The 27,529-nt window shown below is 59.5% G+C and overlaps 2 protein-coding genes across 2 annotated transcripts in view; one reads left to right on the forward strand and one right to left on the reverse strand.

Annotated features, from left to right (window-relative positions):
* Window positions 1–24: 24 nt before the first annotated feature.
* PLA2G4B (phospholipase A2 group IVB) lies at window positions 25–9,327 on the forward strand. The gene is made up of 20 exons (NM_001204224.3): window positions 25–134; window positions 1,370–1,442; window positions 1,721–1,857; window positions 1,971–2,102; window positions 2,249–2,289; window positions 2,425–2,467; window positions 2,711–2,765; window positions 3,014–3,144; window positions 3,387–3,470; window positions 3,747–3,784; window positions 4,869–5,004; window positions 5,664–5,800; window positions 6,035–6,257; window positions 6,390–6,507; window positions 6,824–6,961; window positions 7,129–7,233; window positions 7,388–7,567; window positions 7,854–8,020; window positions 8,548–8,734; window positions 8,818–9,327. The coding sequence occupies exons 1-20, from the start codon at window positions 126–128 to the stop codon at window positions 9,027–9,029; spliced, it is 2,346 nt and encodes a 781-aa protein (NP_001191153.3). The 5' UTR covers window positions 25–125; the 3' UTR covers window positions 9,030–9,327.
* Window positions 9,328–9,329: 2 nt separating this feature from the next.
* The window catches only part of SPTBN5 (spectrin beta, non-erythrocytic 5), a 46,245-nt gene continuing 28,045 nt past the window's right edge, over window positions 9,330–27,529 (reverse strand). Inside the window, exons 39-68 of the mRNA XM_009249756.3 lie at window positions 27,355–27,450; window positions 25,479–25,594; window positions 25,275–25,389; window positions 24,210–24,323; window positions 23,949–24,070; window positions 23,540–23,702; window positions 23,145–23,333; window positions 22,829–22,906; window positions 22,013–22,185; window positions 20,321–20,411; window positions 20,033–20,179; window positions 19,008–19,145; window positions 18,672–18,928; window positions 18,288–18,474; window positions 17,667–17,879; window positions 16,809–17,005; window positions 16,484–16,688; window positions 16,042–16,236; window positions 15,308–15,463; window positions 14,813–15,018; window positions 14,425–14,614; window positions 13,991–14,167; window positions 13,804–13,905; window positions 13,360–13,494; window positions 12,956–13,027; window positions 12,454–12,540; window positions 12,230–12,321; window positions 12,023–12,108; window positions 11,033–11,123; window positions 9,330–9,806 (exon numbers count right to left, since the gene is read on the reverse strand). Of these exons, the coding sequence (XP_009248031.3) occupies window positions 9,794–9,806; window positions 11,033–11,123; window positions 12,023–12,108; window positions 12,230–12,321; window positions 12,454–12,540; window positions 12,956–13,027; window positions 13,360–13,494; window positions 13,804–13,905; window positions 13,991–14,167; window positions 14,425–14,614; window positions 14,813–15,018; window positions 15,308–15,463; window positions 16,042–16,236; window positions 16,484–16,688; window positions 16,809–17,005; window positions 17,667–17,879; window positions 18,288–18,474; window positions 18,672–18,928; window positions 19,008–19,145; window positions 20,033–20,179; window positions 20,321–20,411; window positions 22,013–22,185; window positions 22,829–22,906; window positions 23,145–23,333; window positions 23,540–23,702; window positions 23,949–24,070; window positions 24,210–24,323; window positions 25,275–25,389; window positions 25,479–25,594; window positions 27,355–27,450 (4,203 nt within the window). The 3' untranslated portion in view covers window positions 9,330–9,793. The remainder of the gene's footprint in view (window positions 9,807–11,032; window positions 11,124–12,022; window positions 12,109–12,229; window positions 12,322–12,453; window positions 12,541–12,955; window positions 13,028–13,359; window positions 13,495–13,803; window positions 13,906–13,990; window positions 14,168–14,424; window positions 14,615–14,812; window positions 15,019–15,307; window positions 15,464–16,041; window positions 16,237–16,483; window positions 16,689–16,808; window positions 17,006–17,666; window positions 17,880–18,287; window positions 18,475–18,671; window positions 18,929–19,007; window positions 19,146–20,032; window positions 20,180–20,320; window positions 20,412–22,012; window positions 22,186–22,828; window positions 22,907–23,144; window positions 23,334–23,539; window positions 23,703–23,948; window positions 24,071–24,209; window positions 24,324–25,274; window positions 25,390–25,478; window positions 25,595–27,354; window positions 27,451–27,529) is intronic.

A 27,529-nucleotide genomic window follows, 5' to 3' on the forward strand; every position in this document is an offset into this window, starting at 1 on the left:
GGCGGCGGGTAGGAGGGACTTGGGACCAATTGGGACATCACATCCCTGGCTCTGGGTTAGAAAGCTGACAGTCCTTGATCCTGTGGCCACTGCCCCATCGTTCCTGCTCCTGAGGACTCAGTCTCATGGCTCTGGTAAGGCCTGGCAGGGCCCTGGGTCCCTACTCTGACCCCTGGTCTCTACCTGGGGCCTAGTTAATATGTTTCTTATGGGAGCTGTGGTCTTCTCCAGGCGTAGGGAGGGGAGTTTATTGACCACAAGACCAGGGTAGTGCGCAGAAGCCAGGGGAGGAGGAGGCTTGGGGATGAGGGATCCATCCTGAGTTTTTTCTGCCCTGGGAACGGGCTCCCGGCAGAGCTCCCTGGCACCATAGATTTGGGCCCTGGAGACTCAGAGGCTTCCAGCTGCCGCCCTGAGGCCCTGGAAGGAAGTGGCTCCTCCGTGCTCCTCTGACTCAGTTGCCTGGAGTGTGAGGGCCCTGGGCTGACCCTGGTGGATGAGGCTCTCCAGCACTGCCCTGGACCTGGTTGCTCCCTGGACTTGACCTGTTAGGGCCCTTGCTTAGGCAGGTGGAAGGCCGAAAGGAAGCAGTTGGCACAGGCTTCCCTGGTCCTGGTGCGCCTGCCAGGCTGCATTCCCGGAACCAGGGGGATGGGTTTGGAGGGAGCTACCAGGGGACCATCTTCAGCCTGACCTGGCAGGACCTGGAGGATGTGACAGCCTGTGAGGGGTCTGAGCTAGGAGCTGCCTCCCCTGCCCAGGAGAGAGCCCATTTCCAGGATGCTCTTCTGACTGGGGTGGAGGGAGGGTGCGAGAGCAGCTCAGCCGGGGGCCCAAGGCCCTGACTTGCCACTTCCCCTCCCTCGATAGCTTATGTCCCCTGCCACCCAAGACCAGCCTGAAAGCTGCTTAGCTGGGGTGCGGGCTGGGGATGTGGGGTGGAGAGCCTAAAGGATACTAGCCCGAGAAGGTGGAAGCAGGTCTGTGTGAGGCATAAATCTGGAGCCAGCCTGCCCAGGCTCCAACCCCAATTCTGGACCTCAGGCAAGTGACTGCTTCTCTGTGCCTCAGTTTCCTTGTGGAGTGGGCCATCATAAATGGTATCTGCCCATAAGGTGGTTGTGCGATAAATGAGTTAATGTATGCAAAGCCCTTGGCCCAGAGCCGGCACAGAGCGTTGTGTAAATGCTGGCAGGCGTCATGATGGAGATATCATGTCTCCTCTTGTTGATTAAGGATTCTGATGAGATGGAGGACGGGCCTGGGGTTCAGGATTAGGCCTTGAGGCACTGCTCCAGCCTCCTTTGTGGCCCCTGTCACCCTTGGCTTCATCAGCCTGTAGCAGGTCTCCCCTCTCCCGCCTCTGCAGGCAGAGGTGTCCAGGACCTGCCTGCTCACGGTTCGTGTCCTGCAGGCCCATCGCCTACCCTCTAAGGACCTAGGTGAGTGCGCACCACCCTGGCCCCTGTGCTGGGCTGAGGGAGGAGGAGGATGCTGTGGCTGGATTTGGTGGAGGCGGGTGGGCCGGTGGGAAGGGCCTAGAGGAGGGAGCTGAGAGGAGCTTCTGGGTGGAAGGTGGCAGCTGGGGCTCTGCCTGTGGCCCCCACTTCCCCTAGCCCTCAGTCTTACCCCACATGGGGCTCTAGGTGATGGAAGAAAGTGGGTCTGGGCGGCTGGGAAGGGCTCTTGGCCACCGCTGGGCACTTGTTCCTTCCCGCAGTGACCCCCTCTGACTGCTACGTGACTCTCTGGCTGCCCACGGCCTGCAGCCACAGGCTCCAGACACGCACAGTCAAGAACAGCAGTAGCCCTGTCTGGAACCAGAGCTTTCACTTCAGGATCCACAGGCAGCTCAAGGTGGGCCGGGCATCAGCGCTGACTCTACCCACATCCTCGCCAGCTGCTGCCGCTGCCCTGCTCACCTTCCCGTCCCCTCCCTCCTGCAGCCCTGTCACTCTTTTCCCCTCCAGAATGTCGTGGAACTGAAAGTCTTTGACCAGGACCTGGTGACCGGAGATGACCCTGTGTTGTCAGTACTGTTTGATGCGGGGACCCTGCGGGCTGGGGAGTTCCGGCGCGAGAGCTTCTCACTGAGCCCTCAGGCAAGGCGGTGTTTCCACGGCAGCCCCAGCTGGTGTCTGGGTTGAAATCTCCACGCGCACGCGTGCACACACACGCATGTCTCTCATACTCACTGACATATGCGCACTCCTGACCCTTTGTAACTTACTTCTGGCTCTCTTCCCAGGGTGAGGGGCGCCTGGAAGTTGAATTTCACCTGCAGAGTCTGTGAGTCAGGGGCCTGGGGCAGTTTGGGTGGGAGTGCTTCGTGGGAAGGACAGCATTAGTGCCTGGGGGATGCCCAGGTCTCTGTGGGGTGGGAACCTGGACTCCTGCTAAGGGGGCTCTGGGGGCTCTTTCCAGGGCTGACCGTGGCGAGTGGCTCGTCAGCAATGGCGTTCTGGTGGTGAGTGAGCCAGTGCTCTGGGAGGCGGTCTGGGGTCCCCGGGACTCCTTCATGCCAGCGACTTGAGGCACAGGCCCACCGCCGCCTCAGTCTGGGGACCCTGGGATTTCAGTTTGTTAAGGGAATACAATCTCAAGGGCCCAGGTAATGAAGTGCAGACCAGCAGGAGCCAGGGTGCTGGGAGGGTGGGGTCCCTGAATGAGGGGTGGGGTTAGTGTCTGAGGGGCTGTCTTCATGACTCAGGCCCGGGAGCTCTCCTGCTTGCGCGTTCAACTGGAGGAGACAGGAGACCAGAAGTGTGAGTCCCCGACCCACTGGGACAGCCCCTGGCTCTCAGCTCTTGTCTTCCCCCTTTAAGCATTGGACAATTCTCCCTGGGGCCTGAGCTTTCCCCTTAGGCCTTCTCAGGGGGACCGTGGTGGGGGATCCATCTCCACCAGACCATTTCAGCGGGGAAGGGGAGGTGCCCTCCAGGCCATGCAGCAAGATGGGTTCTGTGGGCAGAGATGCTGTCCCCAGCCTCTCTGCTCTGGTTCCTGTTTCCAGCCTCAGAGCGCAGAGTTCAGCTTGTGGTTCCTGGGTCCTATGAGGGTCCGCAGGAGGCCTCTTTGGGCACTGGCACCTTCCACTTCCACTGCCCAGCCTGCTGGGAGCAGGAGCTGAGTATTTACCTGCAGGTAGTGTGCCTCGCTCCCTCGAGGTGGGGACCCCAGAACTTCCTCCCTCCCTCCGCACCTCCTCCCAGTCTGACCTCTGCTCTACCTGGCAGAGGGGCACCCTGGCATCGTGTGTGGGCCCATGCTGGCCTCCCCTTCCCGTCCCTCCCATACCTCTATGGCTGCCGGCGGGAGTTTGGTGAGGTCCTTGCTAGGAGCGGAAGTGTAAAGATTCTTAGGTCTCCATCCTTTGTCCCCTGCAGGATGCCCTCGAGGAGCAACTAAAGGTGCCACTGAGTGCCCTGCCCTCTGGCCAAGTGGTGAGGCTTGTCTTCCCCACGTCCCAGGTACTGGCCTCCCAGGGGAGGAAGCAAGGCGCCTGGATGGGGCTGGGACCCAGGCCACAAAGGGAGGGGCCTGCTTCCCGCTTCTCCGTGGGTCACACCCTGAGCAGGTGCCGGGGCCAGGCTCTTTGGGGAGTGTCCTCTGAGCATCCCTGCTTCAGGCCTGGCCCCTGTGGAGACAGTGGCGGGGTGGGGGTGGTGCGCCTGGGGTCAGGGTAAGAGGACCAGAGCTGGGTGGAGGTGGCCGACCTTTGTGACTGGGGCCTTCACGGTTTTCAGGAGCCCCTGATGAGAGTGGAGCTGAAAAAAGAAGCAGGGTGAGAGGCCTGGCTGGGGACTGGTCAAGGCCCTGGAAAAGCAACCAGGGCGCGGGGCTGGAGGAGGCCTGGAGGAGTGAGGGGGAGAAACAGCCGCCCCTCATCCTCATGCTCTCTGAAGGGGCTCAGGCTTGCGCTCAGCGGGGGGGCACGAAGTACTGGGAGGAGTCTTAGCACCTGTGGTCAGAGGGGTGCGTGACCGACCGGCCCAGTGCCAGGCACCCGGGGAGCACTTGATAAATGCTTGGCTGGAAAACGCAGGGAGGCGAGGCTGGAAAATGGTAACATGGTTTGGGGCACAGAGAGGGCAGGAAAACCAAGGCAGAGAAGAGGGGAAATTGCGCCCTTTTGGGTGGAAGCTGTTATGGCTGGACCTTAAATGATCTTCGTAGAGCTGTCGCCCACCCTGGCCCTCTGTCTTGAGAGCGTGGCTTCTCACCTCGCAGACACAGGATCCTTGGTCCTTTTCTGCCCCTCCCCCTGCCTTTTTTTTTTTTTTTTTTTTTTTTGAGATGGAGTCTCTCTCTGTCCCCCAGGCTGGAGTACAGTGGTGCGATCTTGGCTCACTGCAACCTCCGCCTCTGGGGTTCAAGCGATTCTCCTGCCTCAGCCTCCCGAGTAGCTGGGATTACAGGTGCCTGCCACCACACCCAGCTAATTTTTGTATTTTTAGTAGAGACGGGGTTTCCCCATGTTGGCCAGGCTGGTCCTCGCCTCAAGTTATATGCCTGCCTCAGCCTCCCAAAGTGCTTTGAACTCCATGGGTAAGGGACAGAACACGAGACTTGGAGGGGGGATCTATGGTATGGGTCCCGCGTGGGGGCCTGTCTGCACCCGGGACCCCAGGCAGCCTCTTTTGGCCACGGCATTCTGGGTCCTGCCAGTCTGCTTTGCTGCATTCCCAAGCATGTCCACATGGACACACCCTCCCCAGGTGTCAAACTTCAGTCTTGTGATACAGGAGTGGCATTGAGGGTTGGGGAGAGGAGGGAGGGCAGTAGGTTATTGCAGGTGAGGCAACCCAGCTTTCCATTCTCTGGGGAGGGTTGAGAGCTGTCTCACAGTCTCTTCCTTCCCCGGCCAGACCGAGGGAGCTGGCCGTGCGACTGGGCTTCGGGCCCTGTGCAGAGGAGCAGGCCTTCCTGAGCAGGAGGAAGCAGGTAGTGGCCGCGGCCCTGAGGCAGGCCCTGCAGCTGGACGGAGACCTGCAGGAGGATGAGGTTTGGGGGCTGGGCTGGATGGGGTGTCCCCGGGCTTGCTTGGGCCTAGCTCCCGGTGCTGAACACTGGAGCTGCTTGTCCTCGATCTAGACCAGAGCTTGCAGCTGCCTGTCCCCACCCTGCTTCCTCTCACCTGGCGTTAGCAGGGACTTGGTACAGGCAGAGTGTTGCTTGAGGCACCTGGAGCCCGCACAGGAGCTACCTCATAGGGCTGGCTTTCCTACTCTATTTCTTGGTTCTCAGCCTAGCCTGTCTGAGGAGTGAGACAGATATCTGGTATGAGGCCTGTTGGCCCAGGGTGCTTCAGGAGGTTCATATTAGCCTGGGCCATCTCCTGGGGGAGTGATGGCAATTTGGGAAAATTTTGAGGCGGGCCCTGGGGCTTCCAGAAAGTGAGCATCAGACTCGGGGGCTGAGGGCGAGGAGATGAGGCTCAGAACTTGCCTGGGCCATTTTTTCCTGGAGCCCTTAGGACTGGAGGAGCTGGGCACTCAAAAGGCTGTTTCTGGCCCCCAGGGCTGACTCAGAACTGGTCTCAAGACCTGTGATCAGGCCTTAGCTGTGGGCTGGGTGGCCACTTGACCTGCTACCTCTTCTTCCTGTGATTTGGCCTTCCCCATCCCTAGGGCCTCTACAGGCCTGGCTCTCTTCTTTTCCAGATCCCAGTGATAGCTATTATGGCCACTGGTGGTGGGATCCGGGCAATGACTTCCCTGTATGGGCAGCTGGCTGGCCTGAAGGAGCTGGGCCTCTTGGATTGCGTCTCCTATATCACCGGGGCCTCAGGCTCCACCTGGTGAGCTGGGGGCAGGCTGATGCTGGACCCTGTGTGGCAGGGGGTGCTGGTGCCAGGGTTCTTCTAGGCCTCTGAGGAAACTAGAAGGGCTGGGAGAATGAATGTGCCAGGGAGAAACGTGCTCAAGGGGACCCTGGGAAGGTCCCTGCCAGGCCATTGTCTTAGAAAGCCCGGGGCACGTGAGATCTAGCTGGGGTCCTTCAGTGACAGCCCTCTGGCTTTGGCTTTTCCCAGGGCCTTGGCCAACCTTTATGAGGACCCAGAGTGGTCTCAGAAGGACCTGGCAGGGCCCACTGAGTTGCTGAAGACCCAGGTGACCAAGAACAAGCTGAGTGTGCTGGCCCCCAGCCAGCTGCAGCGGTACCGGCAGGAGCTGTCCGAGCGCGCCCGCTTGGGCTACCCAAGCTGCTTCACCAACCTGTGGGCCCTCATCAACGAGGCACTGCTGCATGATGAGGTGCGGGGGCTGTGGCCTGGGGGCAGAGCCAGGGCAAGGGCTGGAGCTGGGGCACGGCGCTGGACAGCAGGGTGGGAAAGGCCCCGGGCACCCAGGCAGCTGTGGGTTTAGGTTCTACTCATCTTTCCTCAGCCCCATGACCACAAGCTCTCAGATCAACGGGAGGCCCTGAGTCACGGCCAGAACCCTCTGCCCATCTACTGTGCCCTCAACACCAAGGGGCAGAGCCTGACCACTTTTGAATTTGGGGGTGAGTGGCCCAAGAGCTGAGACCTGTGCCCTTGCAGTTGGTGGAGTAAGGGGACACGGGGCCTGTGTGCAGATGGCAGATGTCACACCCACCTCTCCTGGGCCAGGTCCCGTGCTTTCAGGAGACTGGCACCCTACCAGGGTCCCTCAGGCCTTTGGGAAGGAGGCAGGGGCCTTAGGTCCCATGCATAAAGCCCAGGCCACAAGGCCTGGGCCTCCTGGTCCTCAGCTGCCCTAAAGCTAAACCCTGGGTTGGGGTGGGGGTGTGGGTGCCTAAGGGCTCTGCACCATGAGGCTGAGGGGTGGCCTCCTCACAGAGTGGTGCGAGTTCTCTCCCTACGAGGTGGGCTTCCCCAAGTACGGGGCCTTCATCCCCTCTGAGCTCTTTGGCTCCGAGTTCTTCATGGGGCAGCTGATGAAGAGGCTTCCTGAGTCCCGCATCTGCTTCTTAGAAGGTGAGGGGCACTGGCAGGCTGGGGAAGCTGGGCCGAGCAGGGAAAATGGGCCCTGGGTGAGAGGGCAGCCTCGGTCAGAAGAGTTTCCTGAGTCAGGACTGGCCATGGGGAAGGGTAGTGTTGGGACAAGAGTCGGGGGCCCTCTTCCCTCACGGCCACTCTTTCAGGTATCTGGAGCAACCTGTATGCAGCCAACCTCCAGGACAGCTTATACTGGGCCTCAGAGCCCAGCCAGTTCTGGGACCGCTGGGTCAGGAACCAGGCCAACCTAGGTAAGTGCTCCGGCCCCTTCATAAGGGTGCCAAGGGGCAGCCAGCTGGGGCTGCACCAGGGGGCGAGAGGTTCTCACCTCTTCCCCCTCCAGGGTTACCACCAAGGTGGGGATAAAGGTGCAGGAGTCCCCATTTCCTCACCTTGCCTGTGTAGACAAGGAGCAGGTCCCCCTTCTGAAGATAGAAGAACCACCCTCAACAGCCGGCAGGATAGCTGACTTTTTCACTGATCTTCTGACGTGGCGCCCACTGGCCCAGGCCACACATAATTTCCTGCGTGGCCTCCATTTCCACAAAGACTACTTTCAGCATCCTCACTTCTCCACATGGAAAGGTACCTGCTTTTCTCCAAAGTCCTCCTGTGGCCACCTGAGCCTTGAGTCCCCAGTCCAGACACCCCTCACGGTCCACTCCCATTCTCCTGCTTTGAGCTCGATTCCCTGGACTACTTGGAGCAGGGGTCTTTTTCTCTTTGTCTTGGGGACCCAGGGCCCACCTGCAGGGCCGTGGGGGTGTTGGTTCAGCAGGAGAGCAGGGACCAGAGGCCAGAGTCTCTCCTTCCAGCAGGAATCTGGTACCCTTGGTATCTGTGACAATTGCTGCTCTCCCCAACCTTCCAGCTACGACTCTGGATGGGCTCCCCAACCAGCTGACACCCTCGGAGCCTCACCTGTGCCTGCTGGATGTTGGCTACCTCATCAATACCAGCTGCCTGCCCCTCCTGCAGCCTACTCGGGACGTGGACCTCATCCTGTCATTGGACTACAACCTCCACGGAGCCTTCCAGGTTGGGAAGGGTGGGCAGCCCACCAGGGAGGTGGTGGGTGGCCCCAGATCCTACCCGTCCTCTTGGCCCCTGCCCCCTGAAGAGAGGGGCTTTGGAGTCCAGTGTCTGGTCCAGCTTCCTTTAGGAGCTGTGACTGGGACACTGGAATCTTAATTTGCCACCAGAGGAGTTCATTCTTTTCCCGAAGTTGGGAAGCTGGCGAGGTTTTCTTGGTATCTGGGTCCCCTTTACTGACCTGCGAGGTGCAGTCCTGGGCCTCTGGGCCCACCTGCTGAGTCTGCTTTGGCTCCCAGTGTCAGAACTGAAGTGCTGGGAGCAGCCCGGCTCCTTCTAGCCCCAGAGGAGCTGCCACTGAGGCCTGTCAGGTGTGGAGAGTTTTTTTCCAACTACAAAGTGGGGCTTCATAGGCCCCACTGGAGACCCTGATTTGACATTTGAGCCCCAGGTCCCGTGCATCTTATGTCAGCCCCAGTGTTGAGGATGCCAGGGGCCCTGTCCCTCTGAAGCCCCTTCTGCCTGCCCTGCAGCAGTTGCAGCTCCTGGGCCGGTTCTGCCAGGAGCAGGGGATCCCGTTCCCGCCCATCTCGCCTAGCCCCGAAGAGCAGCTCCAGCCTCGGGAGTGCCACACCTTCTCCGACCCCACCTGCCCCAGAGCCCCTGCGGTGCTGCACTTTCCTCTGGTCAGCGACTCCTTCCGGGAGTACTCGGCCCCTGGTGAGCTGCTGTTCACCTCTCCCTCCTCCATCCCCATCTTCCCCACAACGTGTTCCCCACGCCAGGCTGCACTCTCTCCACAGGGGTCCGGCGGACACCCGAGGAGGCGGCGGCTGGGGAGGTGAACCTGTCTTCGTCGGACTCTCCCTACCACTACACAAAGGTGACCTACAGCCAGGAGGACGTGGACAAGCTGCTGCACCTGACACATTACAATGTCTGCAACAACCGGGAGCAGCTGCTGGAGGCCCTGCGCCAGGCGGTGCAGCGGAGGCGGCAGCGCAGACCCCACTGATGGCCGGGGCCCCTGCCTGGCCCTGCCACCCCTGACTCTCATTCATTCCCTGGCTGCTGAGTTGCAGGTGGGAACTGTCATCACGCAGGGCTTCAGAGCCTCGGGCTCAGGTGGCCCTGTCCCAGGGTCCAGGCTGAGGGCTGGGAGCTCCCTGGGGCCTCAGCAGTTTGCAGTGGGGTAAGGAGGCCGAGCCCATTTGTGTAATCACCCAAAACCCCGCGGCCTGTGCCTGTTGTCCGTTCTGCACTACCTTGAGTAGTTGGAACATTTGATACATTACAGACTCATACAAATGTGAGGCACTGAGACCATCTGTTACTACTGCTGAGAAGGGTCATGTCACTCTAGGCTCTTGGTTGTACATGGCAAGTGCTAGTACAAAGCTCGCTCATCAGTGTTCTTCCTCCAAAAAGAGTACATTCTCTGCACACATCTGTGTCTACCTGTGCTCAGAGTCACCCCTTCCAAGCAAGGAGGAGGCCACATGGGCCTGGGGTAGCCCTGGCCTTGCCCACCTGCTCTGCTGGAACACATCTCTTCACCCAGACAGGAATGCAGGGGGAGGCCAGGCAATGGCTGTTTCCTGCCACATGGTGGGACCCATCTAACCAGAAGGAACTGTCTATTCCAGAAGCTGGGCCTGGGGAACCGGGTTGAAGGAGCCACGGGAAGGAGCCCTTTTGCCTGTAGCTGAGTCTCATTCTGGTCCCCTAGATGTGTCCTCGCTTGTGGCCCTGAAGTTTGGTGTTGCATTGGGGTTCACCTTAGGGATCAGACCTGTTGGGAAGACAGATGGAGTGAATTTAGTAGGGTATGGCCACCCCAGAATCTTCTCCAAACACTGGTGCCCCTGCCCTCCCCTGAACCAGCCAGCCTCCTAGAATAAGTGTGGGAGTGGATTCCAGAGCTGACAGGCGCTGCGGCAACGACCACAGTGATGGGTGAGTGGGTGGGAATTGCCTCGACTCTCATAACCCAACTCTACGTCTGTCAGCTGGCCTAGTGACCCCAGCCCTGGGTTAGAGACAGCAGAAGAAATGGCTGTCCTGGTAGCCTCAGGAGTCACTGTGTCTAGGACAAAGCCTGTCCCATCAGCAACACATCATCTAAATCATATATTGGGCCGTGCAGGACTGGGAACAGATGGTTACACTGGAGACTGGCTGCCACCCCTCGTGGTATGAGCCCTCCAGGACACGGCTGTATATGCGTGTGCACATCTAGGTACATCCTGGCATGGGGCCCGTGCACGGAGGATTTGCCTGTCTCCAGTCCCTCCTCCACTTTCACCTAACCCCAGGTGTCCCCTCCCCCTGGAAAGCCTGAAGCCCTCTGGTTTGGAAGGGAAGGAGATGTGGGTGAGGGGGGTTGAGCATCGAAATGATGCTGGGATCTACAAGGAGGGACTGAGGAGCCAGGTAAGAGCCACCTGCGCCTGCACATCCACCTTCGCATCTCCTCCTCTCTGGCCTGCAGTCCGGGACATGCTGGCCCTCTCCATTGCCATGGAGTGGGGATTGGGGAAAGCAGGGGAGGACCAGGTAGAGAACGGGTTGGAACAAGGGTGGGGCAGGGTCTGGCCGTCCTGCCAATGTGCTGTGCCTTGGAGAGGGGAGAGGAGGGAGGAAAGTGAGGAGTGCACGGGAAACAAACCCAGGCAGGCTCTCAGCACTGGGCAGAGGGAAACCTGGCTGCCCCTCCCACAAGCAGCCGAGCAGGAAGGGCACAGGGAGCCCGGGCAGCTTCGTCTACAGGGTCCCCACACCACAGCATGGAGTGAGCCCTGGGAGGGGACCACTGTCGAGTCTGTGGAAATCGGCTTTGTGGCCTGGATCCCTCTCTCAGCTGAGGGTGGGCAGGGGCGGCTGAGGGTTCCAATAGCATTTCCCTACAGCCCAACAGAGTAAGTCTGAGGCCCAGAACCTCAGGCTTCAGAGGACAGCGCCTGCCAGCCACTGAAGCCCAGTGCTCCCCGCCCTGCTCTCCCCACCCAGGTGTCCCACCTGGGTAGACAGCCAGGTCGAGCATCCTTGGTCGTGCACTCATTCGGAGAGCTGACAGGTTTGGCTTTGAGTTCTGGGCTCAGACTCTGGGCTGCAGAGTAAGGGAATAACCACTGTTAGCCCGGCCCAGACCATCGGCAGGTGCCGGGTCTGGCTGCTCCTTCCTCCAGCTTCTGGAGGCTCAGCACAGCCTTAGGCAGCCTGGCCATGCCAGGCCCTTCCCACGTGGGGGTGCGGGGTGGCCTGAGCACTCACGGGCAGGTTTTTCCCCCGTGCGTCCTGCCTCTTAGGAAACTCCTCATAGGCGAGTTAAGAAAGGCTGAGCCTTTCTTAGGAGGTGGGGGATTCTGGAACGTTGAACCACTCAAGATCCCTTTGGGCTTCTTGGGAAGACAGACTCTTGGGAGGAGAATCCAGGGGAACCAGCGACAGAGCTAGGATCCCAGACACATTCCCTGAACACACTGTCCACACAGAGCCTCAGCAGAGCACACTGACCACGGAAGAAAGTGGTCCAAAGGGTTGTCTCTATATATTCCTCCAAGTAGAACCTGGCTTGCTTACTGTCTTCAAAACAACTCAAGAGTGGTGACATTCAAAGTTGTCTGAGGACTAGAAGGTTAGCAAAGCACCCAGATCAGACAGAACAGAGCCTGGAAAGCCCTTGGAGGAACACAGTCCATGAGGATCCTGGCAGGAAGGGCTTGGGGCAGTCTGAGTGGCAGACTCCAAAAGGGGCAGAACAGGACCAGGACACAGCTGGGGGATCAAAACCGGCCCCATCTCTGCTAATTAGCTGTGTGATCTTGGGCAAGTTGCTTAACCTCTCTGGGACCTAAATTCTTTGAGAAAAAACAGTTAAGTCCCACTTCTTGGAGGTTAGAGATGCTAACTGTGAAACCTCCCTAGGGTGCATAAAACACTAGGGGCCCAGGAGCTTAGGGCCCAGGGAGTCGGCCGCCCTCCCCGCATCCTTCCCCTGAAGCCCACCTGCAGTGCTGCCCAGGGCTCGCCACCAGCTCTCAGCCTGCTCTTCGGACGGTGCCGCAAACAGGATCTCTGCCCCACTGGTCAGCCTGGCGCCCACACAGTCACAGGTCAAACTCCACTGTCCCTTTGGGGACCCCCACGCCTCCAGCCCCTGCTGAGCCAGGTGGCTGCTGGGGGCGATGCCAGAGTCCATGTCTCTCCGCTCACCTTAAGGAGAATGTGTGTTTCCTGCCATGGCGGCCCCACAGCCTCTCACACCGGGCTCCCGTGAGGTCAAGGAGGGCCGTGGAAGCTACTTTCTGAAGAGAGATGAGAGGCAAGGGTCACTGCGGCCATCTCAGCTTTTCCCTGTGGGGTCCCTCTGTCCTGGGGCCCCTCTGTCTTGTCTCCCAGCACCCTGATGTCTGCATCTCCCCTACCCCGCCTGGTACCTCCGCTGCCATCCTCTCGTCCAGGAACAGGCTCAGGGTGCTGCCCTGCAAGGTCCCGCGGCAGCTGTCCCAGGAGCTCGAGCTGGGCTGTGGAGAGGAGGCAGGAAGGGCGCGTGAGCCACACGCAGAAAGGAAGCCAGAGCTAGGGCCTGTCCACGCCTCACCGTGTGTGTGGAGCCTCCCAGGAAAAGCAATGGATTGGACCAAAGTCCCAATGGGGAAAGGGAAGCCACAGAGGGGCTCTGACAGGGGAAACCAAGCGGAAGGGGAAGAGCAGGTGGGGAGGAGGAATCCCAGCACCTCCTGGGGGGGTGGGCGGGTGGGGGCGGTGGCAGAAGCTGGGAAGGGCCCCAAGGAGCCAAACTGCCTGGACAGCATGGTGGAGGGTGGCATCCACCCAAGTTCACAGTGCAAGGGTGCCAGGCCCAGATGGCTCTTCTGAGCCCCTCAAGTGCTACTGCAAGTGGGGAGCTGCCTGAAGAAGGAATCTCCGGGCACTTACCTGCCTCCCACCAGGCAGCAGGTACTGCTTGAACTCCAAAGACCCCTCCATGGTGGGGGTACCCTTTGTACCCTGAAAATGCAAGATGGGGCCCAGAAATGTCAGGACCTGCACCCTCAGGAAGGTGGGCAAGGCACCCACTGCCCCCTGCTCTCTTTATTCCTCCCATCCAAGTACTAACCAGGCCTGACCCTGCTTAGCTTCCAAGATCCGATGAGATCGGGCATGTTCAGGGTGGTATGGCTGTAGACAGCCATCTTTATTCCTAATGACCTTCAGCTCCTGTGCCCAGAGCTCCCAGCACTGGCTCCAGGGTGTGGGCCCTCACCCCCACAGCCCCAGCCCCACTGCATGCTCTAGGGAGACCACGGCAGGGGTGCCTGAAGCCCCATGGGGACACCTGCCTGGGGTCCCCTCGTCTCAGCCAGCTGCACTCCTAGCCCCTGGGGTCCAGAGGGCCTCCACTGAAAGGATGTCAGCGAGCTGCCAGCTCTCCCGGGTTTCAGCTCCTGTGGCTGCAGCAGGAGCTCCTGTTCCATCTTGGGGAGTGGGGCAAGGTGGGCCAGGTCAGGGAGACCAGCCACGCCTTGGGCTCCCGTCTACCTCCCCTCCCCCAGCCCTCCCGGTCAGAGGGGGCCTGCCTCCCCCTCACTAGCTCTTTCAGCTTTGGCTCTGGAGGCTCACACCCAGTCCACCATGGTGCCTCTCCCACCGCCGAAGCTGGCCAGGGAAAGGAGCAGGTGAGGCAGGGCCGGGTGAGGGCTCAGTGCCCTGGGAGACACTGACTTGCAGGCTGAGAGGGACTGTTCCCCCACCAGCCCTCAGCCCCTAGCCAAGGCACTCGTCACCTCTGTCTTCTGCATTTGGGCAAACTTCTCTTCCTGGGCTGCCAGCAGCTTTTCTAAGTCCTGGTGTCTGTGCAGCAGCAACTCCACATCTGACACTGAGTGCTGGGGAGAAGCATGTTCAGGTGAGGCCCAGCTTGTGGGGAGCCTGGAGCCTGGTAGCCAGCCAAGGGGCAGGACCCCCACTCACCCCATAGTCGGGCCTCAGCAGGAGGCCCTCCCGGCAGGCCAGCCAGGCCTCAGCCTGCTCCAGCCTCTGCCGAAGCTTCTGCACGCCCCAGCTCTCGGCACAGCGTTGCCAGCGCAGGGCCCAAGCCTCCTCCAGCTCCTGCAGCCGCCCTTCCAGCTCCTGCAGACACTCTGTCACCTGGTGGGGAGGGGCTGCTACAGGTGACAGCTTGGGTAGGGCTCCCACCATGGGCAGGGCAGGGCTGGAAAGCCAAGTGTTAATGGAAGTGCAGAGGGAAGGCTGTGAGACCCGCACCTGCCCCTTCCCAGCCTCTCTCCCTGCCTGCACCCAGCCTTCCTTTCCCGCTGGTTTCCATGCCTGTGAGGGGCCCTGAGGCCTTGGGCAATCAGGCTGCATCCCCAGCCCAAACCCAGGCCCACCCTCTGAGTTCACACCTCCGGGGACATGAAGTGGCTGTTGTCCACCACCTGCTGTCCTTGCTGCCGCAGGTCCTGGGCTTGAAGGCGGCACTCCCTGATTTCTTGCCCCAGCTCTTCATGCTGCCCAAGGAGCTGCTCAGCCCGCGCCATGTCCTCAGCCAGCTCCTCAGAGGACGCCAGCTCCTGCCTCTCCTGCGCCCATGCTCTGTGGGGCAGGGAAGGGGGCCGTCGTCGGGGCAGGGAAAGGAGCTGTTGTCAGGGCAGGGAAGGGAGCTGTTGTCAGGGCTGGCTGGGGAGCAGGGGAGGGCATGGGCAGGGGAGGGAGGGTCCAGCTCCCCCAAGAGCCAGGATACCCCCACCCCACAGGGTAGAGCTGAGCTGGCAGCCGAGGTAGGACACCTACAGCAGTTCCTGGCAGCGCCCGAGGAATGCATGGCCCTGTGCAGCCTGTGCCAGCCACTGGCCTCGCTCCTGGGCCTTCGCCAGCAGGGTGGCCCAGGCCTCCTGCACCTTGGCCAGGACCCCCAGAGCCGCAGGATGTAGCTGGCCCAGTCGGCAGGCCTCTGTCTGTACCCGTGCCACCTCCTTCTCCATAGCTGCCAGCTCTCTCTGCAACCAGAGCATGAGATCAGGCCTCAGTCCCCTGCACTGAGCCAATGCGTGCTCTCCATTCAGGAGCACCAGGCCTCTCTGAGGAATCACCTCCGCTCTGCTGCACAACCTGGGCCAAGTCCTAGGGCCCCTTGGGGAAGGATCTGGGTTTCTGGAGAGGAGGCTGAAGCAGGCTGGGGTGGGAGGGCCCTCACCTAGCACCTTGTGGGAGGGCTGAGATAGGTCCCCTCGGCCACCGCCTTCGGGCAGGGGCTCAGACAGGCAGGCTGCAGGGCGTGGGCCTCACCTCCAGGCGCCTGTGCTGTTGCTGCAGGGTCTGCACAGATGACAGGCTGTAGCCTCCGTCCTCTCCCTTCATCAGGGCCATCTTGTCCTGCATCCTTCCCTGGAGCTCAGCTGCTGCCTGCTCAAAGCTGTGGACCTCATGGGCTGCAGCCAACTTCTGGGAGAGGAGAAAGGACCTGCTCAGGGCTGTTCTCTGCTCCCAGGACTCCTTTCTCCCTGGAGACATGGCCTTCTGGGCCACCTCCTTTTGAACAAGGAGGACCATGGGGCTTGATGTGTCCCCAGGTACAGAAACCATCCTCCATGCTGCGGCCCTCAGTGAACGTAATGATGTGGGTCTGCGGCAGGCCAGGGGGTGGGGAGGGCGGGGAGAGGAGAGGGCCTCACGTGCATCTCAGGGAAAGGCAGACGCGAGGTGTTGGGTCCACGTGAGGGAGCAGGCCGGTTCTCGGGGATCTGGCTGACCCTGACAGTACCACCTGCAGTGCCTCTCATGGGGCTGGGGGACAGGGTCAGCTCAGGAGGCAGCCCCAGCCCAGGACCTACAGAGATGGAATGTCCTGGGCTGCAGCTAAGTCCTGGAAGAAAGCTGAGCAGGTGAGGGAGAAGGCGCATTCACTTGAGGCCAGTAAGGTGTGTGTCTTGTTGGAACCAAAGCCTGTGGTAGGGAGGGCTTAGAGGGATTTTTTGAAGACTCTGACACCCCTTACCTCGGCCCGGCCTGTGGTCACCTACCTCTGTGCGGGCTTTTATTGCTTGGTCCAACCTCTCCCAAGCGGCCTCAATGCGGCTCCTCTGGGCTTGGATGTGGGGATAATGCCTGGGTGCACCCCGCTCCAGGGTGCCTGCCAACTTCCTCAGGGCATACACCTTCGCCTGGCCCAGGCTCTGCACTTCCTTTCTGAAAGCATCAAACTTCTCTTCCAGCACCTGCAAAGGTGTGAGGCCCAGCAGGGTCACTCGAGATGGTATCATGAGCTCTCAAAGCTCATGAAGAGCTCAGCAGACTCGGATGGCTCTGAAATCCCTCAGCCCAGGTTCTGGAACCATCGGGATCCTCCCTAGGACACCCTCTCCAGGCTCCTTTCTGCTGACTCCCCAGCAACCCTTTCATCCCAAGGCAGGTCTTCCTCAGCCTCTGCCCACTCCCCGTGAGGTTTGCTCAGGAGTGACTCACCTTGACACCCTCCAGGTCCTGCCCGTAGTCCTGGGACTCGGCGGTGGCCACCTTGGTGGTCAGCCAGGCGTCGAGGAGCAGGGTCTCTCGCTCCAGCTGGTGTAGCTGCAGCTGCTCCTGCAGGCGGTGCCCCCTGGCCTCTGCCCTCCGCAGCAGCTCTGCGTGGGCCTCCCGAACTGCCTGCAGCTGGGCTAGCACCTTGGGGCTGCGGGAAGAGAGTGACAGCCTGGACTGCAGCCCTTCCTCTCCAGGCTGGAGCAGTCTCCTGCCACCTCTGTAGGGGGCTTCTCTCTGCTCCTTCCCAGATGGTGTGGCTCCCGCCCACCTTTCTGGGTTCTTCCTGCTCTCCAGGAGTGCTGCTGTCTGCTGCAGCCGCTCAATGCGCGGGCTGAACGCTTCCAGGTCTCTCTTGGTGGCCTCCAGCCGCCGCAGAAGGGCCTGTGTGGCCTCAGCACTGTGGCCCGTGTCCTCGCTGTCCAGGACATGGCCCCGCTCGGCCAGCCAGGATCCCGCCTCCAGGAGCTGGGGTGACAGAGTGGAGATCCGTTTTCCCGGGGCACCCTCTAGGGCCCAGGATTTACAGCCACGATTCCCAGCCTGGCTGCACATGGGAATCACCTGGGAGCCGTCATGCTCCCTCGGCCTGGCCCCACTCCTAAGCAGCCTCATCTGGTCCGGAACACAGCCAGAGCGGCAGTGTTTTGTAAAGGGTCCAGGTGATTGTTTTTTTCCATGCAAAATAGACATTTTATTCTTGGTTCATAGGCATAGATTTTGTTTTTGTCACTTAATAAAATAAAACCAAGTTTTAGCAAATATTCCTTGCAGTGTTTCTCCCTTTCATTTATTAGCCTATTTACTTCATTTACTTCAGTTTTTCTTCCTTTACAATTGTATTCACCATTCTGAAGTAATTGAGGTATGATCGTCCAGGGAAGGTTCCAGGTGATTCTCATGCAAAGCCCTGGTTGAGAACCACTGGTCTAGAGGGAAAAAAGACAAAAGCCAACCCAGCCAGCAGCTGTGTTCTGGGAAACATGTGGAGGGAAGCCCTTGCGGGCAGGAGACCACTGAGTGGAGAAGACGAAAGGTGCCCAGGCCAGGAGCCCCGGAGTTACCTCCTGGCCGCACTCGCCCTGCGTTCCAGGCCTGCCTGCTGTGCCCTGCCCATCAGTCCTCTCACCTCAGTCAGAAACAGCTGGGCCTCCTGAGCCTGCTGCAGCAGAAGCCGCCTCCGTGCCGCCTCTGCCCGCAGGTGGGCCATGGCCTTCTCCAGCTGCTGCACCTGGGTGGCCACCTCGTGGGCGGCAAAGTGCCCAGCCTGCACCAGCTTGTGCCCAGTGCCCAGCACCACCCGGGTCAGAGCCTCGTGGCTGCTCATCTCACTCTCCAGGTTCTGTGGGGGAGGAGGCAGGAGGATGCGGATGTTGCTGACCCTTGGGGGACTCCCACAGTTGTGCTTGAAGTTTCATGGGACCCCACTAACTTGTCCCCAAGGAGTTCCCTGTCCCCATGACTCCCAAAGAATCCAGGGCATCCCTGGGCGCCTGTAGTCCCAGCTACTCGGGAGGCTGAGGCAGGAGAATGGCATGAACCCGGGAGGCAGAGCTTGCAGTGAGCGAGATCGCGCCACTGCACTCCAGCCTGGGTCCCTCTCAAAAAAAAAAAAAAAAAAAAAAAATCCAGGGCATCCCCAAAGCCCCCACAGGCAGAGAGTTCCTGGCTGGGCCACAGAGAGTGCCATTTCCTTGGCTGAGAAGCCCTGCTCACGTGCGAGGCCGGCCCTCCCCGGGTGGGCCCACACCTGGTGCTGCTCCTGCAGGTGCCGCACCGCACTCAGGCTCTGGCCATAGTCCTGGGCAGCGGCCAGAGGCAGCTTCTCCTGCACCCAGGCCATTTCCTCGTCGGCGTCCCTGAAGAACTGCAAGAGGAGGCTCCGGGCCTCCAGGGCCGTCCTGCGCTCCTGCAGGGGCTCCCTCAGGCTCTTGAACCTGCAGCAGTGGAGGGTGGGACCAAGGGAGGCAGGGACCAGGGTATCAGTATTAGGGATACCTGGTGACACAGATCACCCAGCTGTGGCCCTCACCATGGGCAAGGGGAGAAAGTGAGAAGACATCAGTTAGGGGGCAGGGGTGGGGGTCCCTCCAGGAAGGCAGGGGAGAGAAGCTGAGGGCACGGGTGGATCTACCTCTGAAGCAGCTGCCGGGCCTGCTCTTCCACGTCTTGGGCAAGGCAGTGGCCTTCCCTCACGAAGGCCTGGGCCTGGCCCAGCAGTGCCTCAGCCTGCCTGGCCTTCTTGTCCACTGCTGCCTCCAGCTCCTTCTGTGTGCCCAGGAGCTCGCCCTCCCAAGGCGGGGCCTGGCCCACAGTGGGGGCTCTCAGCTCAACCTCGATGGGCTCCAGCCAGTTCTCCAGTTCCTCCATGCTCCGCCGCAGACGCAGGGCCTAGGGTAGAAAAGTGAGGTAGGCAGGAGGGGAGTGGCCTGGAGCCCGGCCAGCCGCCCCTTGGCCTGCACAACCTCACCTCGCAGGCCTTCTGGAGCTTGGCCACCTTCTTCTGGAAATTGTCTTGCAGCTCACCCCAGAGTGCTCCCAGCTCCTCCAGTCGCTCCTGGATGGCCTCCGAGGCTGGGTGGCCTCCCTGCAGCAGCCTCTGTCCCTCCTGCAGCCACAACATGAAACACACCTTGTGGACTCAGGACTGCCGGTACCAGGGCACTTGTGTTGACTCTGACCACCAGCACTACAGCTGCAGAGTCCCTGTGGTCCAGCTGCATGATCTTGAGCAACTTTTTTTACCTAAGCCTCATTTTCCTCATCCGTATCATAAAGAAAATAATGGTTATTTTGTTTAAATGAGATAAGTCATATAAAATACTTAGCAGGGTGATTTATATCAGAGGGAGCCAACCTGGGGTCAGGACCTGCCTTCGCAGGTGGAAAAGACAATGTTTTAAAAAGTGCTATGCTGGGCACAGTGGCTCATTCCTGTAATCCCGGCACTTTGGGAGGCTGAGGCAGGTGGATCGCCTGAGCTCAGGAGTTTGACACCAGCCTGGACAACATGGCAAAACCCCATCTCTACCAAAAATACAAAAAAGTAGCTGGATGTGGTGGTGTGGGCCTGTGATCCCAGCTACTTGGGAGGCTGAGCTGGGAAGATCACTTGAGCCTGGGAGGCGGAGGTTGCAGTGAGCTGAGATCTTGCCACTGCACTCCAGCCTGGGCGACAGAGCAAGACCCTGTCTCAAAGTGGCTATGTTTTGACTCCTTCACTCACAAGACTGCTGGCTATGTCCTGTTCACATCAAAATGTTATCTTTAAAATTACTGAAAAGGTGCCATTTTTGGAGAGGGTGCCCCCCACCCGGGGAAGCAACTGCTTCTTACTACACTTCCGCCTACACAACCGCTTAGCCAGGTGCCTGCACACAGAAAGTACTGGATAACGTTGGCCACCATTACTGTGGTTCAGCACCAGCTCTGGGGCACCGTCCTGTGCTCTGCCTGGAGAGCTGTCCCACCACCCTCCTGCCCGCAGGGCCTCACCTGCTGCAGCTCCTGCTGTTGGTGCATGCTCGCGTCCAGCTCCGCCTGGAAATTCTGCTGCTTCAGTAACTGCGCTGGCAGCGTGGCTGTGTCCAGCAAACCCTCCTCCAAGGCCACCAGGTTCTTCTCCCTCAGCCACACGGCCACCTGGGCACATGGGGAGGACAGGCCTGCTGTCCAGGGCTTTCCCCTTCCCCCGACCTCTGGGATACCCCAGAGGAAGGGTGGCCTTTCCCTGGGTCGACTCCTTCCCCACCATGACTGCCTCCCTCTCCAAGCGAGGCGAACCTCCTGGGAGTCCTGCAGGAAGGCCTGCAGCTGCCGGAGCTCCTCCAGGCGATGGCGGCGGGTCCCGGCTTGCCTGAAGAGTGCCTCCTTCCTGCCAGGAGGAGAGGCTCGTGGGCCTGGAGCCACCCCCGGGGCCGGGTGGGGTGCCTGTCCAGCCTAGGCTTTCTCGGGTATGAATATACTCGGAGTCTGGAGTTTCCTTTGGAATAAAGGTAGATTGCACTCCCCCTCTGTATTTGTGTCTGTTATGCGCCGGATTTTGTACCCCCAAGTTTGTTTTTGTTTTTGAGACAGAGTCTCAGTCTGTCACCCAGGCTGGAGTGCAGTGGCACAATCTTGGCTCACTGCAACCTCCACCTCCCGGGTTCAAGCAATTCTTCTGCCTCAGCCTCCTGAGTAGCTGGGACTATAGGCTCACGCCTCCATGCCCAGCTAAATTTTTATTTTTAGTAGAGGCAGGGTTTCCCCATGTTGGCCAGGCTGGTCTTGAACACCTGACGTCAAATGATCCACCTACCTCAGCCTCCCAAAGTGCTGGGTTTACAGGCATGAGCTACTGCACCCAGCCTGCACCCCTGAGTTCTTATGTTGAAGGCCTAACTCCAGAAGTGTTTTTGGAGACAGCATCTTTAAAAGAGGTAATTAAGTGAAAATGAGGTCATATGGGTGGGTCCTAATCCAGTGTGACCTTATGAGAGGAGGAAACTGGGGCAGACACAAGCACGGGGGGATGATCTGCCTCCTGCAGGAGGGCAGAAGCCTGGGGCTGGAAGTCAGAGTGGCACTGTGCTGGGGGAAGCTGAGCCTACCAGGAACCACCTAAGGTGACTGGGGGAGGGGGTGGTGACAGAGACCAGCAAAGCAAAGTTTGCATTCTGTTAATTCAAAGACCTCCACAGGTACCCAGGTGTGGTCCACCTGCAAGAATGGAGAGGGGGTGGCCCTGACCACTGCCAGGACACCAGCACAAGGAGCCACGGCATTTGTGGGTGCTGGTTGGCTCTCTGATCGGCTCTCTGAGGACAAAAGCCCCCACCAGTCTGGGATCCGGCTTTTGACCGTATCTGCCTTGATCTAAAAGTGTGAGATGCTGCATGAAGCAGCCAAACCCGATGAGCTTTTACAGGGAAAAAAAACCACAGAGCTGGGGTCTCATGGGCCGTGCAGGTCACATGCATCTGCGTCTGAACTTCCGTTAGATGAGCTAAGACTTCTGCTAGCCTGCCTGTGGGGCCAGCACTGTGCTTTCGTCCTCATCACAGCCCTTAGAGCCCAGGATGTGAGGCTCAGCTGCCGTGAGGAGGAACTTGCCTGAGTCCTGCCATTAGAGGACAGCACAGGGACTCAGGACTGTGACCCTGGAAGGCCGATGCTTGACCTCTGTGCCCTGCGACCTTCTGTTTCGTGAGATGGTTTCCTCTTGGTCTCCTAGCATAAGCCTCTCTTTAAACTCCCTTTGATCTCAACTGAATGAAGAAAGAAGTGGGATTTTCCACGTGGTGTTTGATGTCCATAACAGGCAGACACACTGCAGGGCCAGGGGTGGTGGGGACCCCTGGCATCTGACCTCAGTCCTTGGACAAGGCTAGTGAGCCTGGGCCAACTAGTGGAAGGGTGGGAAGGGAAGAACCGGGATGCCAGATGCCTGTGCCAGCCCGCCCACAGCACCCCTCACCCCAGAGCCACCGCTACCTCAGAAGCATGGCCTGGCACCTGCCCAGGGCACTCTGGGCCTCGGGGTGCCCACCCTGGTGCAGGCCGCGGGCCGTGGCCTCCAGAGCACTGATCTTTCCCGCCTGCACCTCCAGGTCCCGCTCCAGCATCTTGTGCTTCCACAGAAGGGGCTCCATGGGGGCCAAGGGGTCCTGGTGGGAGTGGGGAACCCAATACTGTCCATGAGGCTCCCCCTCCCATCCCAGGCTACCTGCCTTCCCGCCTAGAACCATCCTACCAAATGCTCATCCACAGAGCGGCTGCTACACCCAAACACATCCCTTACATCCCTCAAGGCTGTTTCCAGCTTTAGGACAGTGATTCCCAGCCAGGGGAGGCATTTGGGATAGGGATCAAGAGCCAGAATCTCTGAGGCAGGCAGAGATTTTTCATGTAAGGTGAAAGCCTGGAGGACTATGTTAGTCCCCAGTTATCCTCTGAGGTCTCCTATAAGTTACACTTGTCTGCTTCAGGGTTGGGAAAGTGGTGGGAAAAGCGAACCTCTAGGCATTTGAGAAGCGAGGACGGCAGGGGCGAGGCAGCAAGAATGGGTCAGGCCCACACAGGCACTCTAGAAGCTCCTTGGTGTTCGCAGTGGGGCCTGCCCACAGCTGCATGGGAACTGCTCTAGATGATGGGTAAGTAACTGCCCAGTGACGGATGTGGCCCAGAGTGGGGAGATGCCCCAGAAGGGGAGGATCCCTGGCCTGGGGAGCTCAGGCAGCACTGGCTGGTTTGACCCCTAATGCTGCCCTTGTAAGTCCCCCCTCCTGCCCATTCCTGCTGGGCACCTACCCATAGACCCTCACTGGCTAGGGAGTCTTCCTTGCTGCAAAGCCAACGTTCCATCTTCTCCACAGAGCTCAGAAACAGCTGAGAACAAAGGAAAAGGCAAGAGACAGTCGGCGGAGGGTCCAGCCACTGCAGTTGGAGTGACCGTTCCAGTGGCACAGGTTGGGGAACCAGGGTCCTGGAAGGCAAGAATGCTGAGTGGTGGGGAAGTCCCTGGCACAGCAGCCCCTCCAGTCTTAGCCTTGACCAGAGGCTGTGGGGTCAGCGCAGGCCCTGTTGCGGGGGGCAAGATGCAGGCTAGGGATGGGACTGTGCCTGCCTGTAGCTCCAGGGCCTGCTGCAGCTGTAGCTGATGCTCCTGCCAGGCCCCTTCCAGGCTGCTCAGCTCCTGTTCTAAGCCAGCTAGCGCCTGGCGAATGTCGGAGCTGGAGGGGTGCCCCGCTGTGAGCAGTCGCTGCCCAGTGCTTCGGGCCAGGCTGATGCTGTCTGTCCAGGAGTCCAGCTCGGCCTGAAACAGGACTGGGCTCAGATCACTGGGGGCTGGAAGCAGCCCAGCAGGCAGGAGAGACGTGGGGAAGCAGCTGAGGAGTGGGAGGCTGGAGGAGATAGGCAGGGTAGGACACTCAGGAGGCCCAAGAGCAAGGAGATGAGAGGAAGAGGAGGGCAGGGCGGAGGTGAGAGCCTGAGAAAGGCTTGGGCCAGCTGCCCGTTCACCTTGCGCTCCTGATGCTCTTCTAACATACGCCGGGCTTCCACAGGGCTGTGAGGAGCGGGGCTCATGTCCATCTGAGCCCGCAGCTTCTGGGCGCTGACCAGCAATTCCTGCAGCATTGCCTGGAGTTTCTGAGCTTGGTGCAAGGCATCCAGTGCCTCCCTCCTGCCCACAGCGCTCATCAGCTAGTCGTCAGGCCTTCGAACCCCTCTCCCCCGTGCCCACTCGTGTCTTCTGTCCCTTAATCCCCTCAACCACAGGAGGGCCCACGGGCTGGGAGTTACTGGGAGGACAGTACAGTTATTTGAAGGGTGAAGAAGGAATCCTAGGGGAACACAGGGGCTGAGGGGAGGTGTGGGGACTGAGATGCTGGAGGATGGCTCAGTGAGGGCAAGGCCTGAGGGTTCATACCGCTTCTGGGCCCTGCTCTGGAGCTGCCACCAGCTCTCGGCCACCTCCTGCTGCCTGTGCCTGAGGCCGTGGGCTGCCTCAGGGCTTCTCTGGCAGAGGCGGCCCACTTCACGCTCTACAGACTGTGGGGGAAGCCGGGGTCAGAGGCTGGGGCACAGGAGCTCTGGGCTACCCTGCCATCCCAAAGCTCCTCCTCCCCGCTTCTGCCCAGGGTCCCACTGAGGAGGTGCCCTGGGCCCGGCTCCACAGCCAGCTGCGCACCTCCACCTGGGCCTGGATGGGGTGCACTTCCCGCTCCAGCTCCTCGTGTTTCCGCAGCAGCCTCTGCACGCTCTCCAGATCTTTCCCACAGTCCAGGGCCTGGATCAGGGCTTCCTGGAGGAGGGCACGGCCAGTTACCTGCTGGGCCTTTGCTTCGGCTCCTTCTTCCTGGCAAAGGGCCCGACCAGTGGCTTCTGTGTGCACAGCAAGTCCCCAGCGTGATTTCCTGGCCCCGGCTTTGAGGGCCACAGGTCTCTTCCTTATGTGAGGGGGACGATTCTGAGGAGCAACTCTGGATTTGGAGTCTCCTCTGAGGGAAGAACCTCATGTGTGTGCTGCTTCCCTGTACACTGTCTCACTCATTTGCCATTTTTTCCCCTGTATACCACATAAGAGAAACAGATGTTTGGTGTGTGTATGTGTAAGGGGACGGGTGTGGGGTGAGGAGGAGACGCTGAGACGCTGAAATAGTCACACTGAAGGCGGGCGCTGATTATCCACCACATCCAGGCATATGTCCTATCCCTTGAGGAACGAGAAAGAAAATAGATCAAGGATGGACAGACAGGCCTGTGCCGTCATTTGAGGGCAGGAGCCAGTGGAGGAAACAGCCAGGCGTGCCCAGCACAGGCAGCAGCACCTGTTTCACACGAGGGCTTCCTAGACCGGGTTCTAACTCTGCCAGATTCCAGCCCGGGGCTCTGTGGTTGTGTACGCAGTCCCAGGGCAAACCTCCCGAGGGTTTGGGCTTCCTCAGGGATGGGAGGAAACAAAGAGATACAGGCCTCTGGACTTGCCATGTATCTGGGGACCAGGATCTGGGGGAGAAAGGAGATAGGGGAGCCCCCACTGAGCTTGCAGTGGGTGCTTCTATGGTCCTGAGTTGATCCGGAGGACCAGCCCATCAGATGTCCCTGGTGCAGACCTGCTGGGACCCACCTCCAAGTACCCAGCTGAATGGGAGAGGCCAGTGAGGGGGAAGACGCATGGGAGACTCTAGGCAGCGCCCCATCCCCTGACTGCATTTGCTCACAGCCCCTGCCGGGACCTCTTTCCAGCACGTACCTTCTCCTGAATCCTCTCGGTAACATTGTCCAGCTCTCGGGACAATGCGTGTATCTCCAGGGCCCCTTCGAGCTGCTGCTGGTACCGGAGCAGGTTGTCATGGAAACTCGCCCACCTGGCCAAGGGGTGGTGGTGTCATGTGGAGCCTGAAGTGGCCTTCCACCCCTCTCCCGGCCTCTTGGTTCTCCACAGCCTGGGACTGGCCTGTTGTTGAGCTGGCTTCGCCGCTGGCAGATGATCTTGACTTCCTCAGGGTCCCGGTTCTTGAGCTGCAGTGACAAGTCACTGATGCTCCTGATGCGGGCATCACCCACTGTGTCCTGCAGGGGAGGTACGGGTGAGGGCATTGGCACCCCCCACACAGAGCCCCTTCTTCCCACCTCAGTGGGCACTGGGAACATGCCTGGGCCCCGGAGCACGAGGAACAGCGTATTTCGGCAGTGGGAGGAACTGCCTCCTGCCTCCTCTACTGTGGCAGGTGCCTGAGGTCACACCGTCCAGGTGAAGTGAGCAAGATCAGCTTGGAGCCTGCAGCCCCAGAGTCATCTCTAAGGCCAGAAAAGGGAATCCCTGCGTTGGGTACCACGTAGGAGGGGGAGAGTGGGCACATGCTCACTAACAGAAACTCTTGAGATGGAGTCTCCCTCTATTGCACTGTTGTTGCAGTGGCACAATCTCAGCTCACTGCAACCTCCACCTCCCCAGTTCAAGTGATTCTCCTACCTCAGCTTCCCGAGTAGCCGGCACTACAGGTGCCTGCCACCAAGCCTGGCTAAGTTTTGTATTTTTCGTAGAGACGGGGTTTCACCATGTTGGCCAGGCTTGTCTCAAACTCCTGACCTCAAGTGATCTGCCCTGGGATTACAAGTGTGAGCCACTGTGCCCAGCCACAGAAACTTTTAAAATGAAAATTCAGCTTCTTGGATGAGAAGCAAAGGGAGGTTGTGGAATGGAACAGTGAGCTCTGGCTTCCTGGGGTTTGGGTGTCCCCACCCCAGGACTCCTCTGAGCTGAGGCTGGTGCTGCTTGGACACTGGGCAGGGTTTAAAGGTGCACAGGGAGGGGGTCCACCGCAGGGTGCGATTGCAGGTCTCCTGCCTCTGGCATCTGTAGAGCTTGTTTAAATTTCCAAAGCACTTTCCTATGAAGTGCCTCATGCAAGGGAGGCAGGGAAGGACATTCCCCTCCTTTTATAGATGCTGGAGCAGAGCTCAGAGGCTAATGTGGCTCCTTTGTGGCAGAGCCAGGATTCAAGCCCAGCTCCTTTAGAGTCTAGCTCTCTTCCTACTACAGCATCTGGCACAGCGTCTGTGAAATTCCACCATTAGCAAGGGATGTCTTAGGTTTAAGCACTGCCGCCTCTTAAAAAGTAATACATACATGTACCAGGGGACAAGGTTAGCACATTTGGTCTTTAATACCTGATTGTCAATACATTTGCCATTTTTTCCCCTGTATACCACATAAGAGAAATAGATGTTTGGTGTGTGTATGTGTAAGGGGACGGGTGTGGGGTGAGGAGGAGACGCTGAGACACTGAAATAGTCACACTGAAGGCGGGCGCTGATTATCCACCACATCCAGGCATATGTCCTATCTTTTTAAGAATTTTTGAAATAATTGTAGATGCCCAGGAAATTGCAAAAGTCCTGCAGAGAGGTCTATGTGCCCTTCCCCAGCTTCCCTTACAGCAGCATCCTATATAACGACAACATTAAAATGACAAAGCTGACGTTGGTATAATACTACCAACTAGACCAGACTTCATTCAGATTTTATCAGTTTTTGCAAGTATGCATCTGTGCGTGGCAGTGGGGGATAGGTCTATGCAGTTTTATCACAGCTAGAGATTCACGTACCTGCCACCACACATGTGCTCTCTTACCTCTGAGGTGGGTCCTACCCCCATTCTAAAGAGGAAGGAGTGAAGGCGGGTGAGAGGAGGGAGCCTGCCCGAGGGCATGGGAGGAGCAGGCATGGAGCCCACGCCCTGCTCTACAGCCCACACTCTTCACCTGCTCTCAACTGGATTTTCAGTGGGGGACGCGTGGCCAACCTCTACCCAGCAAGGCCCCCTCACCCCGGCCGAGGCTCCTCGGAACTCGCGGAGCCGCCGTCGGAGCTGCAGACAGTGCTCCAGGTCCTGGCCCAGGTCACCAACATTTATCTTCACCTCCTGTGAAGGCCAAGGGTGGGGAGGGAGCGCTCTGAGCACCAGCTCAGGCTCCTGGCACCCGTTGTTGGGGATCCCTCCT

Source organism: Pongo abelii, chromosome 16 (genome assembly GCF_028885655.2).
Source record: "Pongo abelii isolate AG06213 chromosome 16, NHGRI_mPonAbe1-v2.0_pri, whole genome shotgun sequence".
NCBI lineage: Eukaryota > Metazoa > Chordata > Mammalia > Primates > Hominidae > Pongo > Pongo abelii.

Coding starts and splice junctions, on each gene's coding strand:
- PLA2G4B (NM_001204224.3), top strand. Junction 6,258..6,389: donor AGGCACTGCTGCATGATGAG/GTGCGGGGGCTG, acceptor ATCTTTCCTCAG/CCCCATGACCACAAGCTCTC. Junction 6,962..7,128: donor CCGCATCTGCTTCTTAGAAG/GTGAGGGGCACT, acceptor CCACTCTTTCAG/GTATCTGGAGCAACCTGTAT.